Source organism: Drosophila kikkawai, chromosome 2L (genome assembly GCF_030179895.1).
Source record: "Drosophila kikkawai strain 14028-0561.14 chromosome 2L, DkikHiC1v2, whole genome shotgun sequence".
Lineage (NCBI taxonomy): Eukaryota > Metazoa > Arthropoda > Insecta > Diptera > Drosophilidae > Drosophila > Drosophila kikkawai.
The window spans coordinates 8803415-8816736 of record NC_091728.1 but is presented as its reverse complement, the minus strand read 5'-3'; the positions used below and the strand labels follow the sequence as shown (position 1 = coordinate 8816736).

Genomic DNA, 13322 nt, shown 5'->3' with positions numbered 1-13322 from the left:
TACGGCTGAGATTCCAATCTACAAAAAAGAAGATCCTCTCGATTTGTCCGAGAAATAATACTATATTCCAATTACCTGAAGGTACATCAGATAGGTGACCAAAACTGTTTGCAAAGGCCCAATCCATAGGAAGTGCGTGAAGAGAATGTTACTGTCCAGGCGACTGACGTCGTTGGAAATCAGGTTGACCACATGGCCAGAAGTGGCAGCGCCCAGAGCCGTCGTACTGAGTCTTAGCGACTTTCGATAGATCATGCTGCTCAAGCTCACCCGTGCTCTAAAGCCTGAAAATCAGTTAAATAAATAAAATTATTAGATTAAAGTCTATGACTATGTATATCTAACAGTAAGGAAGACAAAAATTAAGTTCACACTTACTTAAATTCCACAAGCCGCACATGGTGGGATGTCTGAAGATAACGTTCAGCCAAGTTGATAAGATCAAGCCGCCCGCATAGAGATAGGCAGTCTCAATGGACTCCAAACCGTATGTAAAGTAGGAAATAAATTTCAGGAGGATGAACGGTTGAATAGTTCGTAGTCCCACCTCTCCTACGAGGAGCACAAATCCGAAGAAGCCGAAGTGCCACCCGAACTCCCGCAGGAGAGCCCTAACAAGGCTGGGTTTACCTCCTGAACTTTTAATTTCTCGCTCCCATGAATCATATAAATTTTTGCCCAAAGGTTCTGGAAGAGTGAAATTGTACATGTACATTGTAATAAGAATGAAATTATCAAATTAAAAAAAAAAACAAAACAAAACCCTAAGGGTCATAGTTTTCGGTCATTTTAATCTTGTAAAATAAGCTGTTTTAAATAGTAAATTTTTTTTTTGTACCAGACTGATGCTCCTTCATCGTTCTGTAGAGATCTTTTATATTCAAAGTGCGTTTAAGGCCCTTAATAAAAACGGGTATCGTGTACCTAAAATGATTTATTATTCACTAAATGTAATGTAAGCCCCGAGTGTTACTCACCAGAAAGTTAAAACCGACAGGAAATTCGCCCGCAATTTAGGATTTTCCAGTACAGTTTTCGTCTTACTTGACTCCATTTTTACAACTAAAAAAAATAAAGTTAAGTTAAATCCACATTGCGAATGTAATTTATGTATCCCATCAAATATGTTTATATTATTATTTTGTAAATTTTTTTTCTGTGTATGCTATTATGCTTTTGTCGAAGACTGTTATCAAAACAGCTGTTAATGTAGCGCAATTTTGTTGTGGAATCCTATCTAATCATATGCAGTTCTTCGCTCAAAAGCTCAACCGTCAATTAAATCATTCAAGTCACAAACTTTCGATCCACACGAAAGTACCTTTTTTTTTTTGTTAATGTACTAAAAATATTTCGGGCTCCCCCTCTCGCAAAATTAATGCTCCAGGCCAGTCCGCGATCCGTCCGCGCCACAAAGAGACCTCTAAACTACTGAGGGCAGTGAACTTCATACATGTGCTCATAATACCAAAAGTAAGAGAGATAAGAGTTATTTAATGGCTCTTACATATATATCCACAAGCATCGTTATAAAGATAGAAAAAGTTAACAACAATTAAAGCAAAGTTTATACATTTCAAACAACATTTTTTTCTAGTTTCACTGTTTATTAATTGGTTTCATAATCGGCGCTTAGCTGAAAACAAAAGATTAATTAATCATTTAATTGTAACTAAAGAGCATGCCGATTAGAAAAGAATTAGTAAATAATTTTTAATTTTTATTGCATTTATATTCGTCATAAAATTTGACATAAGTAGTTTTTTGATTTGTTAGTTTATGATAATATTAAACATAGTATTCTCTCCTACCAAATCCTAAATGCACGTGTATTAAAAAAACGACACTGTTTCCAATTTATTCAAAATCGCTAAAGTTAGGTGCGTTGAGAGAGGGAACATTGAAAGGCCTGTAATTAAATATTGGTTAATTTCTTAATTTAATTTAGTTCATTATGGATATATTTAAGTAAATAATAACCTTCTCAGCGATTTTAAACAGTCCGTCGTAGGTAACTTGACCCATCTGCTTTACCATGCGTCGAAACACCTGAGACTCTGCCACCGTTAGCAGCTCGTATGGTGTCCCAAACTCTACAACTCGTCCAGCGTCCATAACCAGCACCTTGTCGGAGTCCATGATCGTGTGGAGGCGATGGGCTATTGTCAGAACTGTGCACTCCTTGAACTTATTCCGAATGGTGGCCTGGATAAGGCCATCAGTCTGGGGATCCACATTGGCCGTGGCCTCATCCATTACCAGAATGCGGTTCTCGCGCAGAATAGCTCGTGCCAAGCAGACCAACTGGCGCTGACCCACACTAAAGTTGGCTCCACCCTCTGTGATTTTACTTACCAAACCATTGGGCAGATCTGCCACCACATCCTTGAGCTTCACCTCTTCCAGGCTGCGCCATAACTTATCATCAGAGTACTCGTCAAATGGATCCAGATTGTATCGCATTGTACCAGAGAAAAGCACAGGTTCCTGAGGAATAATTGAGATCTTGCTACGAAGATCATGGAGACCCATATCGTTGGTATCCCGCTGGTCAATGAGAATGGATCCATCGTTGTAGGACAGTCGGAAGAGGGCATTGATTAGCGAAGATTTTCCTGCTCCTGTGCGTCCTACTATTCCGACTTTCTCTTTTGGATTTATGTGAAAGTTTAGCGACTTTAGAATACATTTTGCCCGTGGATTTGGAATATAGCGCATGCTTAACTCATCGAAGATTATTTTCCCTTGTTCTGGCCACGATCTAGGTGGCTTCTTATCCAGCGGCGCTTCTAATACTCCCTCGGGCTCGATGTCCTCGTACTCCACCACTCGTTCCACGGCGGTCATGAGATTCTCCAGCTCGGCGGATTGTCGTATTGCAAACTGCACCAGGCCCGTCAAGCCCAGGACCTATAAATCAAATATGTTTATGTGTAAATTTTAATTTTGATAGTCTTATTTTACCCTACCTGTGTTATAACTAATCCTACATCCGCGGCGTTAGCCGGTGGAAAGACAAAGAAGCTAAGTGTGGCTATCGTCATGTAAACCACACACAGGATGTCCAGCCAATAGGCAAAGGCGCGGGATGTCGTTAGGAAAGTATAAAATGCAGAGCTGTGCGTATCTTGATATCCGTCGAACTCCGCCTCCATAATGCGCTGGGCTTGGAAGGCCCGAATGGTGGTCAGGCCGCTCAGTGAGGAAGCCAAGTGCGAGTAAACTGGAGATCGGGCTATGAAAAAGTGGGGGCATGAGCGGTAAGTTAGTGATGAACCTGATATAGCTGAATAAACCTTAAAAAATATCAATGCATAATAGTTACCAATTGCATCAATCCGCTTCACATCCCGGGAGGTTTTCAGATAGAAAGTGCGAAGCTTATAGAATATTATGCTGATCAAGAATGTAGGAGTGAGAAGCAACGGATTGACAACGGCTATGATGATGACTATGCCAGTTAGGCACAGGAAAGTTTGAATTACGTCCATCATTACGACAGGAAGCATTTCGTCCACCTGTCCCAAGTCCTTCGAGAACCGATTGAGGATGCGTCCAGGTGGATTCGTGTTGAAGAAGTACATGGAGGCACGCGATATCGCATTGAAAATGGAGTTGTGCAGTCCGATGGAACATTTCCTGGCCAGGTTGAATATTAGAAACGACGCCGCCACTGTCGTTATAATGGAGAATACTGTGATTAGTGTAAACCGCCAAATGTCCTTTTGCTCAGTGCTCATTGACCAGCCGGTATTCTGAATCGTATGATCTAGGGCAAGGGTATCATTACTGTCTTGGAGGGCTCCATTCCGGTTCTTTGCGACCCTAAAAAGGAGTAGGTTTATATAAATGTGGTGGTATTCCGTTCAACAATGAACTTACCAATAAACAAGAAAATAATCTCCCAAAGCGATTAAGCTCCGAGAAACTACAAAGAAGGTTATCATCACTAGGAATGCAAGAAGCCCGCCGCCAGACTTGAAATACTTCTTGTACAAATTAAGGCCAATGCGACCTGACCCTTGGCGCTCAATACTGATCTTCTCCAGACACGAATCCATAATAGATAGCAAAGATTCCTCACTATTACATGGTTTCTCGTCGTGTGCATTACTGGAATTAAGCCGGAAATTATCCTCCTCCTGTTCTTCCTTCTCCGCCATGTATTTCTTTGTCTCTGGTTCACCCAGAATGGTGGAAAAGTCCAAGCCCGCCTGAAGCAGAGACTCGTAGTTACCCACGGCTCGCACCTGTCCCTCGTCCATGACCACAATCTGATTTACGTGTTCCAGGAACTGCCTTTGATGGGTTATCAGAACTACGATGCGATCTCTGAGGTACCCGCGCATGCATTGCTCGAAGAGATGTTTGGCTACATGGGAGTCCACCGCACTCAGGGGATCATCCAGAAGGTAGATGGAGGCCTCTCGGTAAACAGCCCGAGCTAAGCTGATCCTCGCCTTTTGGCCACCGGACATGGAAGCTCCTCGCTCTCCCACAAGCGTTGTATCTTTTAGGGGCAGCAACTCGAAATCACGCTCCAGAGCGCACTGCCTCACCACCTTGGCGTAGCGCTTGCGATCCATTGGCTGGCCAAAGAGGATGTTCTCCCGTATGGTGCCGGAGAAGAGCCACGGCTCTTGAGAGGCGTAAGAAATCGTTCCATTGACCTTAATTTCGCCAGATTCCGCACGGAGCTCGCCCAGAATAGCCTGAATAAGGCTAGATTTTCCAGAGCCGGTGGATCCCAGAACGGCAAGCATCGTCTCGGGCTGAACCTTTAAATCGACTCCATTGAGAGTATAGTGGGGGCAGTCCGTGTCCCATTTGGCTTTTAGGCCGGTTATTGAGATACTCGAATTTGAGACGGCTGTGCTATTAATGGCGTAGATTGATGGAATTAATAACCTATTCTCTGCCTCCTCCCGACCCTTCTTTGTCTGAGCATCAAGGACATCTTTGCTATTAATAGCCTCCTTCACCTCCTCGGACAGCATGAATTTCTGGACACGACCAATGGTAGCCAGAATCTCCGCAGTCTGGGTTATGGCTTGGGGGAAAAACACCATCATAGTGGTTTGCAGGACGTTGTGGTAAGCAGTGACCATGAAAGCCACTTCGGGCGTAAGAAGCTGGCCCAGCAGAACGTATCCCACTAAACTGAGAAAGATGGAGGCGCGTGAGAGGAAGGTAGTAAAGGACGAAAGGATACCCTTGATATAGCTTCCGTGGCAAATGGCGTTGACCTCCTTTTGGCGCGCATAAGCTATCAATCTCTCAAAGGGCCGCTCCCAGGCGTACATCTTGATCACCTGGATGCCCGAGATGATTTCGTTCATCATCCGCATCCGCTTGTCCGTCCGCAGAGCGGTCTTCAAACGCAGCTCGGAGGTCTTCTTGCCCAGGTACATCTGCAAGGGAATGAAGAGCAGCATGAAAGCCACGCCAAACATAGCTGAGATTCCAATCTGCAGGAATATAATATAATTAATATTTTATAACTCTTTACGAATTACGTTGCTAATCATTTACCTGAAGGTACATTAGAAAAGTGACAAAGCCTGTTTGCAAGGGGCCTATCCACAGGAAGTGCGCCAAGAGGACGTTACTGTCTATGCGACTGACGTCGTTTGAGATCAAGTTGACCACATGGCCAGAAGTAGCAGCGCCCAGAGCCGTCCTGCTTAGCCGCAGCGACTTCCGATAGATCATGCTGCTCAAGCTTACCCGTGCTTTAAAGCCTGCAAATAGGTATGAAGAATATACAACTACTTACAAACTAAGAAGAGTTTTGGGACTTACACAGATTCCAGATGCCGCACATACAGGGATGTTTGCATATTACGTTAAGGCCAACTGATAAGATCAAGCCGCCTGCGTAGAAATAGGCCTTATTAGTGGACTCCGAACCGTGTGCGAAGTGGGAGATGAGCTTCAGCAGGAGTAGGGGCTGAAGTATTCGCAGTCCCCCCTCTGCCAGGAAAAGCAATAGCCCGAAGAAACCGAATTGCCATCCGAACACCCGCAGAAGGGCTCTCATTAGGCTTGGTTTGCTTCCCGAATTTTTAAGTTCTCGCTCCCATGAAGCATACAATTGGTTTCCCAAGGGCCCTGATAAAGTAGATTTAGAATTTTAATACAAAACCGAGATAAACGCTTTGTTAATTATTATACCCTTGCAGGGTATTATAATTTCAGTCAGAAGTTTGCAACGCAGTGAAGGAGACGTTTCCGACCCTATAAGGTATATATATTCTTGATCAGCATTAACATGCGAATCTTTCTAGACAGTCCGGAAGAAATCGATTTTTTGGCCATTTTTGCAAAATTTTTTAAGGGGTTACATCATTAAAATTTTGGATTTTGATAAAAAATTTAATTTTCAAAATTTTTAAATAAAGTATGCAGATTTATTAACTGTAGAAAATCTTGCACAGAACAGTTTTCCGATTTAAAATTAATGCTCTTTTGGCCGAGTTATGATATTTTTAATTTAAAAAAAATCAAGAAGTTTTTTAATATAAAAAATCCGATTTTATAATACAAAATAATATTTTTCTAAATCAAGGAATCATTTCCGACCCCATATACCATATATATTATTGATCAGCATTAACATGCGAATCTTTCTAGACATGTCCGGAAGAAATCGATTTTTTGGCCATTTTTGCGAAATTTGATAAGGGGTTACATCATTAAAATTCGCCAAAAAAGCCAAAAATTTTGATTTCCTAAAATTTTAAATTTGGTATGCAGTTTTTTTAAATTAATAAAAACTAACACAAAACTGCTTTCCGAATCGAAATTAATGCATTTTTGGCTTAGTTATGATATATTTTAATTGTTACCTGCAAGGGTATACAAACTTTGGCTAACCAAAGTCAGCTGTCTTTCTTGTTTTATAATTAATTTTCACACCTGACTTGTGCTCCTTCATAGTTTTGTAGAGGTCTTTTGTGTCCAAAGTGTGCCTAAGACCCCTGATAAAGGTGGGCATAGTGTACCTAATATTTATTTATTATTTATTTAAACACGTTTAAGTAAGTTGTAATGGCTGCTTTACTCACCAGAAAGTTAAAACCGAAACGAAATTCGCCCCCATTCTGGGATTTTCCGGCAAATCTACCTCGGCCGAATCCATTTTGATCATTATGAAATAATAATTTCTAACTGCTCCAGAAAACCTCTTAAGTTTATTTAGATCCACATGATCTTAATTTTAGATTTAGTTCCAATTTAATATGAGCAGGAATTTTACGACTGAATGTTATCAAAACAGCTGTTTTTGTAGACCCAGTTTTTTTTTTAACAGTGTTATCTAATCACATATATTTTGTATACGAAACCACAATATTTAATCAGATCATTAACTTTCTTACTAATTAAATATGAGTACAAATTTTTTCTTAACGTATTAAAAATATACCGAGTTGACCTTCTAGCAAAAAGAATACTATTGGAAAGTCCGTGATCCGTCCACGCGTCCGAGAGAACCTTATGCTACTGAGAGCAGCGAGGTTCATACATCATAACGCCTCACTCGCCCAACTGTAAGAAAGATAAGAGTTGTTTAATGGCCCTAACATACAAATCAAGAATAATAGCTATAAAGATAGGTACAGGGATTTGAACAATAAGAATAACGCTTGACAATCTTAAACTAGAAATTTATGTTATATGATAACCAAGTCGATTTAACTATGTCCGTCTGTCTGCCTTAATTTTGATACCCAAAAAAACGATAGGCATAATTAATGACCTAGCTGTTGATATTGCCAAGGGATCCTTCTAACATCCTTAAATTCTGTAAAGGCGTTAGATAACTTATGTAAGAAAAAAAAAACAAAAAAACAACTTATGATGATAAAAAGTCCATTGTCCTGGTTGATGATTCAGTTTTGATGTTTAGATGTGGTAAGCTAGGGAGCACTGTAATTATATTTAGAGAATTGATTAAGTAAACATTTTTAGTTATGTAACTAATTAGCAACAATAACCTTTTCCGCAATTTTTAACAGCTCATCATAAGTGGCTTGGCCTGTCTGCAAAGCCATGCCGTGGAAAACCTTAGACTCTGCCATGGTAAGCAGCTCGAACGGCGTCCCGAACTCCACAACTCGTCCAGCGTCCATAACCAGCACCTTGTCGGAGTCCATGATCGTGTGGAGGCGATGGGCTATTGTCAGCACAGTGCACTCCTTGAACTTATTCCGAATGGTGGCCTGGATAAGGCCATCAGTCTGGGGATCCACATTGGCCGTGGCCTCATCCATTACCAGGATGCGGTTCTCGCGCAGAATAGCTCGTGCCAAGCAGACCAACTGGCGTTGACCCACACTAAAGTTGGATCCACCCTCTGTGATTTTGGTTTGCAGGCCAGTGGACATTTTGGCTACCACATCCCTGAGCTTCACCTCCTCCAGGATGCGCCACAGCTTGTCATCTGAGTATTCATCAAATGGATCTAGATTGTATCGCATTGTACCAGAGAAGAGTACGGGTTCCTGGGGAATGATCGAGATCTTGCTGCGTAGGTCGTGTAAGCCCATTTCGTTGGTATTCCAGGTATCTATTAAAATAGATCCTTCGTTGTAAGAAAGTCGGAAGAGGGCATTGATCAGTGAAGATTTTCCTGCCCCCGTGCGTCCAACAATTCCGACCTTTTCCCGTGGTTTTATAACAAAATTGAGCGACTTGAGCACACACTTGGTCTTCGGATTGGGAATGTACCGCAAGCTAAGCTCATCAAACACAATTTTCCCTTGCCCTGGCCATGATTCAGGTGGCTTCTTGTCCACTGGTGCCTCCAATTCTCCCTCCGGTTCGATCGCTTCGTACTCTACCACTCGCTCCACGGCAGTCATGAGGTTCTCCAACTCAGCAGATTGTCGCATGGCAAACTGCACCAGGCCGGTCAAGCCCAGGGCCTGTAAAATAAATATATATTTAAATATAAATCCGATATGTTCTTATTTCAACATACTTGTGTTATGACCAAGCCCACATTTGCGGCATTCGTCGGGGGAAAGGTAAAGAAGCTGAGCGTGGTGACCGCTATGTAAATCACACATAGAAAGTCTAGCCAATATGCATATGCGCGGGATGTGCTAAGGAACATATAAAATGCAGAGCTGTGCGTATCTTGATATCCGTCGAACTCCGCCTCCATAATGCGCTGGGCTTGGAAGGCCCGAATGGTGGTCAGGCCGCTCAGTGAGGAAGCCAAGTGCGAGTAAACTGGAGATCGGGCTATGAAAAAGTGGGGGCATGAGCGGTAAGTCAGTGATGAACCTGATATAGCTGAATAAACCTTAAAAAATATCAATGCATAATAGTTACCAATTGCATCAATCCGCTTCACATCCCGGGAGGTTTTCAGATAGAAAGTGCGAAGCTTATAGAATATTATGCTGATCAGGAACGTAGGAGTGAGAAGCAACGGATTGACAACGGCTATGATGATGACTATGCCAGTTAGGCACAGGAAGGTTTGAATTACGTCCATCATCACGACAGGAAGCATTTCGTCCACCTGTCCCAAGTCTTTCGAGAAGCGATTGAGGATGCGTCCAGGTGGATTCGTGTTGAAGAAGTACATGGAGGCACGCGATATCGCATTAAAAATGGAGTTGTGCAGTCCGATGGAACATTTCCTGGCCAGGTTGAATATTAGAAACGAGGCCGTCACTGTCGTTATAATGGAGAATACTGTGATTAGTGTAAACAGCCAAATGTCCTTTTGCTCAGTGCTCATTGACCAGCCGGTATTCTGAATCGTATGATCTAGGGCAAGGGTATCATTACTCTCTTGGAGGGCTCCATTCCGTTTCTTGCCGACCCTAAAAAGGAGTAGGTTAATATAAATTAGGTGGTATCCCGTTCCACAATGAACTTACCAGTAAACAAGAAAATAATCTCCCAAAGCGATTAAGCTCCGAGAAACTACAAAGAAGGTTATCATCACTAGGAATGCAAGAAGCCCGCCGCCAGACTTGAAGTACTTCTTGTACAAACGAAGGCCAATATTCCCTGATTCTTGGCGCTCCACATTGATCTTCTCCATACACGAATCCATGATAGATAGCAAGGATTTCTCACTGTTACATCGTTCCTCATTATGAGGCTGACTGAGGCTACCCAATCGCGATCGAACCTCCTCCAGTTCACTCAATTCTTCCATTTGTCCCTCACCCTCTGGTTCACTTAGAATAGTGGAAAAGTCCAAGCCCGCCTTAAGGAGCGAATCATAGGTACCAACAGCACAGACCTTTCCCTTGTCCATGATCACAATCTGGTCGACGCGTTGAAGAAACTGCCTTTGATGGGTTATCAGAACTACGATGCGATCTCTGAGGTATCCGCGCATGCATTGCTCGAAGAGATGTTTGGCTACATGGGAGTCCACCGCACTCAGGGGATCATCCAGAAGGTAGATGGAGGCCTCTCGGTAAACAGCCCGAGCTAAGCTGATCCTCATCCTTTGCCCACCGGACAAGGAAGCTCCACGTTCTCCGACTAGTGTTTTGTCATTAAGACGAAGTAGCTCGAAATCCCGATCAAGAGCGCACTGCCTCACAACCTTGTCATAGCGCTTGCGATCCATTGGCTGATTGAAGAGAATGTTCTCTCTTATGGTGCCGGAGAAGAGCCACGGCTCTTGAGCGGCGTAAGACATTGTTCCATTGACTTTAATCTCGCCAGACTCCGCACTCATCTCGCCCAAAATAGCTTGAATAAGGCTGGATTTGCCAGAGCCGGTGGATCCCAGAACCGCAAGCATCGTCCCGGACTGAACCCTCAAATCAACTCCGTCAAGAGTATAATCAGGACAGTTGGTGTCCCATTTGGCTTTCAGTCCGGTTATGGAGATACTCGGCTCTGAGAAAGCTGTATTTTTAATAGTGTATATTGATGGGGTTAACAACCTATCCTCCGCGTCATCACGGGTCTTCTTTGGCCGGACTTCCATGGGATCGTCGTTTATAACTGTCTCCTTTACCTCCTCGGACAGCATGAATTTCTGAACACGACCAATGGTAGCCAGAATCTCCGCAGTCTGGGTGATGGCTTGGGGGAAAAACACCATCATAGTGGTTTGCAGGACGTTGTAGTACGCAGTGACCATGAACGCCACTTCGGGAGTAAGAAGCTGGCCCAATAGAACGTATCCCACTAAACTGAGAAAGATGGAGGCGCGCGAGAGGAAAGTAGTGAAGGATGAAAGGATACCCTTGATATAGCTTCCGTGGCAAATAGCGTTGACCTCCTTTTGGCGCGCATGGGCCACCAATCTCTCGAAGGGGCGCTCCCAAGCGTACATCTTGATCACCTGAATGCCCGAGATGATTTCGTTCATCATCCGCATCCGCTTGTCCGTCCGCAGAGCGGTCTTCAAACGCAGCTCGGAGGTCTTCTTGCCCAGGTACATTTGCAGGGGAATGAAGAGTAACATGAAGGCCACGCCAAGCACAGCGGAGATTCCTATCTGAAATAGTATTGTTTTTAATATAATGTCTTACTTCTGAGGAACCATCGTATTATCTAATTACCTGAAGGTACATCAGGTAAGTGACCAGGACCGTTTGCAGGGGCCCTATCCACAGAAAGTGGGCGTGGAAGATGTTATTGTCTAAGCGGCTGACGTCGTTTGAGATCAAGTTTACCACATGGCCCGAAGTAGCAGCGCCCAGAGCCGTCCTGCTAAGTCGCAGCGATTTCCGGTAGATCATGCTACTCAAGCTCACCCGTGCCTTAAAGCCTGAAAATCATATGAAGAATATAAAAATATGTAGATTTAATAGGGTCATAAAGTTAAGTAAGGAACTCTAGGAACTTACACAGATTCCAGATGCCGTACATACAGGGATGCTTGCATATCACGTTGAGGCCAACTGACAGGATCAAAGCACCCGCATAGAAAAAGGCAATTTTAGTGGATTCCGAACCGTGTGCGAAGTGGGAGATGAGCTTCAGCAGGAGTAGGGGCTGGAGTGTTCGCAGTCCACCCTCAGCTAGAAAGAGCACCAGCCCGAAGAAACCGAATTGCCATCCAAACACCCGCAGGAGGGCCCTCATCAAGCTGGGGTTCCCCCGGGAATTTTTAAGTTCTCGCTCCCATGAGGCATACAACTTGTTGCCCAGAGGTTCTGGAAGAGTGTAGATATAAGTATTGTATATCGCACCTCACGTGAGATAAGAATCTTAATTCTTCAAGATAAAAACTTGGCGTATCCGGCTGAGAAAAGTACTCACAGAAAGTCTTCTGTTTGTTTTCTTTTTTTCATACCTGACTTGTGCTCCTTCATTGTTTTGTACAGATCTTTTGAGTCCAAATTGTGCCTAAGGCCCCTGATAAAAGTGGGCATGGTGTACCTAATATATATTTCTATCTAATTAAAAACATTGTCGACAAATGTAAGATTCATTACTTACCAGAAAGTTAAAAGCGAAAGAAAATTCGCCCGTATTCTAGGATTTTCCGGCAAATCTTCCGTCTCTTTGGACTCCATTTTTTTAACTTAATAAATCTAAATTGAAATAATGCATTAATTTTGTTTTTTTTTATTTGTGTTGAGCTTATTTCTTTGTAGTCACTGTACATTTTAAAATGTTATCACAACAGCTGTCTGGGTATCCGCGATATTTTTAAACAGTGTTATCTAATCACATCAATTTTAGCTTTTAAATGCACAACAAGAATAGCACACTTACGATTAATGTATTACTTGTGTATATTTATATATCTTGCATATTTTTATTATATTCACAATTAAAAAAAAAAAATTGTATATTTGTACGTATATATCGAAATTTTAAGATTTCAAGCCACGATCCGTCCGCTCGGTAAAGGAGGTATAATGCAACTGCGATCGGCAAGGTTCAGACATCGTCTATTAACGCTTTAATCAGCCAAAAAGTAAATAAGATAAGATTTGTTTAACGACTAAATATCAAATTGCATTGTTATAAAGATAGGTCGCGGATCGACGCTAGTAAGATTAAATATACAAAGCCATAGAGAGATGGCGCTACTAAATAGTAAACAAAAACTTTAAGATAACGTATAGACACGAATAATGTTGATAAATCAACTCATCAAGGCGCGAATCCGCTTTTTAGGGTAATTATTTACATACATACAAACTATAGACCCGCTTTTATTGAATCCGACAAGATTTGATATTATTACGAGTTCTTAGGATTTCAGATCAATTGAAATTTTGCAATAAAACATTATCGGTTCTCTTACAAAAATCTTGTGGTACATCTAACCCGGAGGCTTATACTGAACTGAACAAAGGATAAGCTTAAGGAATAACGAC

General features: G+C 42.4%; 3 protein-coding genes across 3 annotated transcripts; all 3 read right to left on the bottom strand.

Moving 5' to 3' along the window:
- Window positions 1–60: 60 nt before the first annotated feature.
- On the bottom strand, window positions 61–1054 carry LOC138928673 (probable multidrug resistance-associated protein lethal(2)03659). Its single transcript, XM_070286143.1, has 4 exons — window positions 978–1054; window positions 839–924; window positions 379–687; window positions 61–284 (listed from the first exon to the last, which is right to left on the bottom strand). Exons 1-4 carry the CDS (start codon window positions 1052–1054, stop codon window positions 61–63), a joined length of 696 nt encoding a protein of 231 aa, XP_070142244.1.
- Window positions 1055–1876: 822 nt separating this feature from the next.
- LOC108074767 (probable multidrug resistance-associated protein lethal(2)03659) lies at window positions 1877–7141 on the bottom strand. The gene is made up of 9 exons (XM_041775780.1): window positions 7068–7141; window positions 6919–7004; window positions 5803–6111; window positions 5533–5741; window positions 3883–5468; window positions 3326–3825; window positions 2970–3235; window positions 1981–2910; window positions 1877–1909 (listed from the first exon to the last, which is right to left on the bottom strand). The coding sequence occupies exons 1-9, from the start codon at window positions 7139–7141 to the stop codon at window positions 1877–1879; spliced, it is 3993 nt and encodes a 1330-aa protein (XP_041631714.1).
- Window positions 7142–7174: 33 nt separating this feature from the next.
- Window positions 7175–12848, bottom strand: LOC108074865 (probable multidrug resistance-associated protein lethal(2)03659). Its single transcript, XM_017167077.3, has 10 exons — window positions 12712–12848; window positions 12433–12527; window positions 12287–12372; window positions 11838–12146; window positions 11550–11758; window positions 9897–11485; window positions 9340–9839; window positions 8984–9249; window positions 7998–8927; window positions 7175–7929 (listed from the first exon to the last, which is right to left on the bottom strand). The coding sequence occupies exons 2-10, from the start codon at window positions 12507–12509 to the stop codon at window positions 7906–7908; spliced, it is 3990 nt and encodes a 1329-aa protein (XP_017022566.1). The 5' UTR covers window positions 12510–12527; window positions 12712–12848; the 3' UTR covers window positions 7175–7905.
- Window positions 12849–13322: the final 474 nt, after the last annotated feature.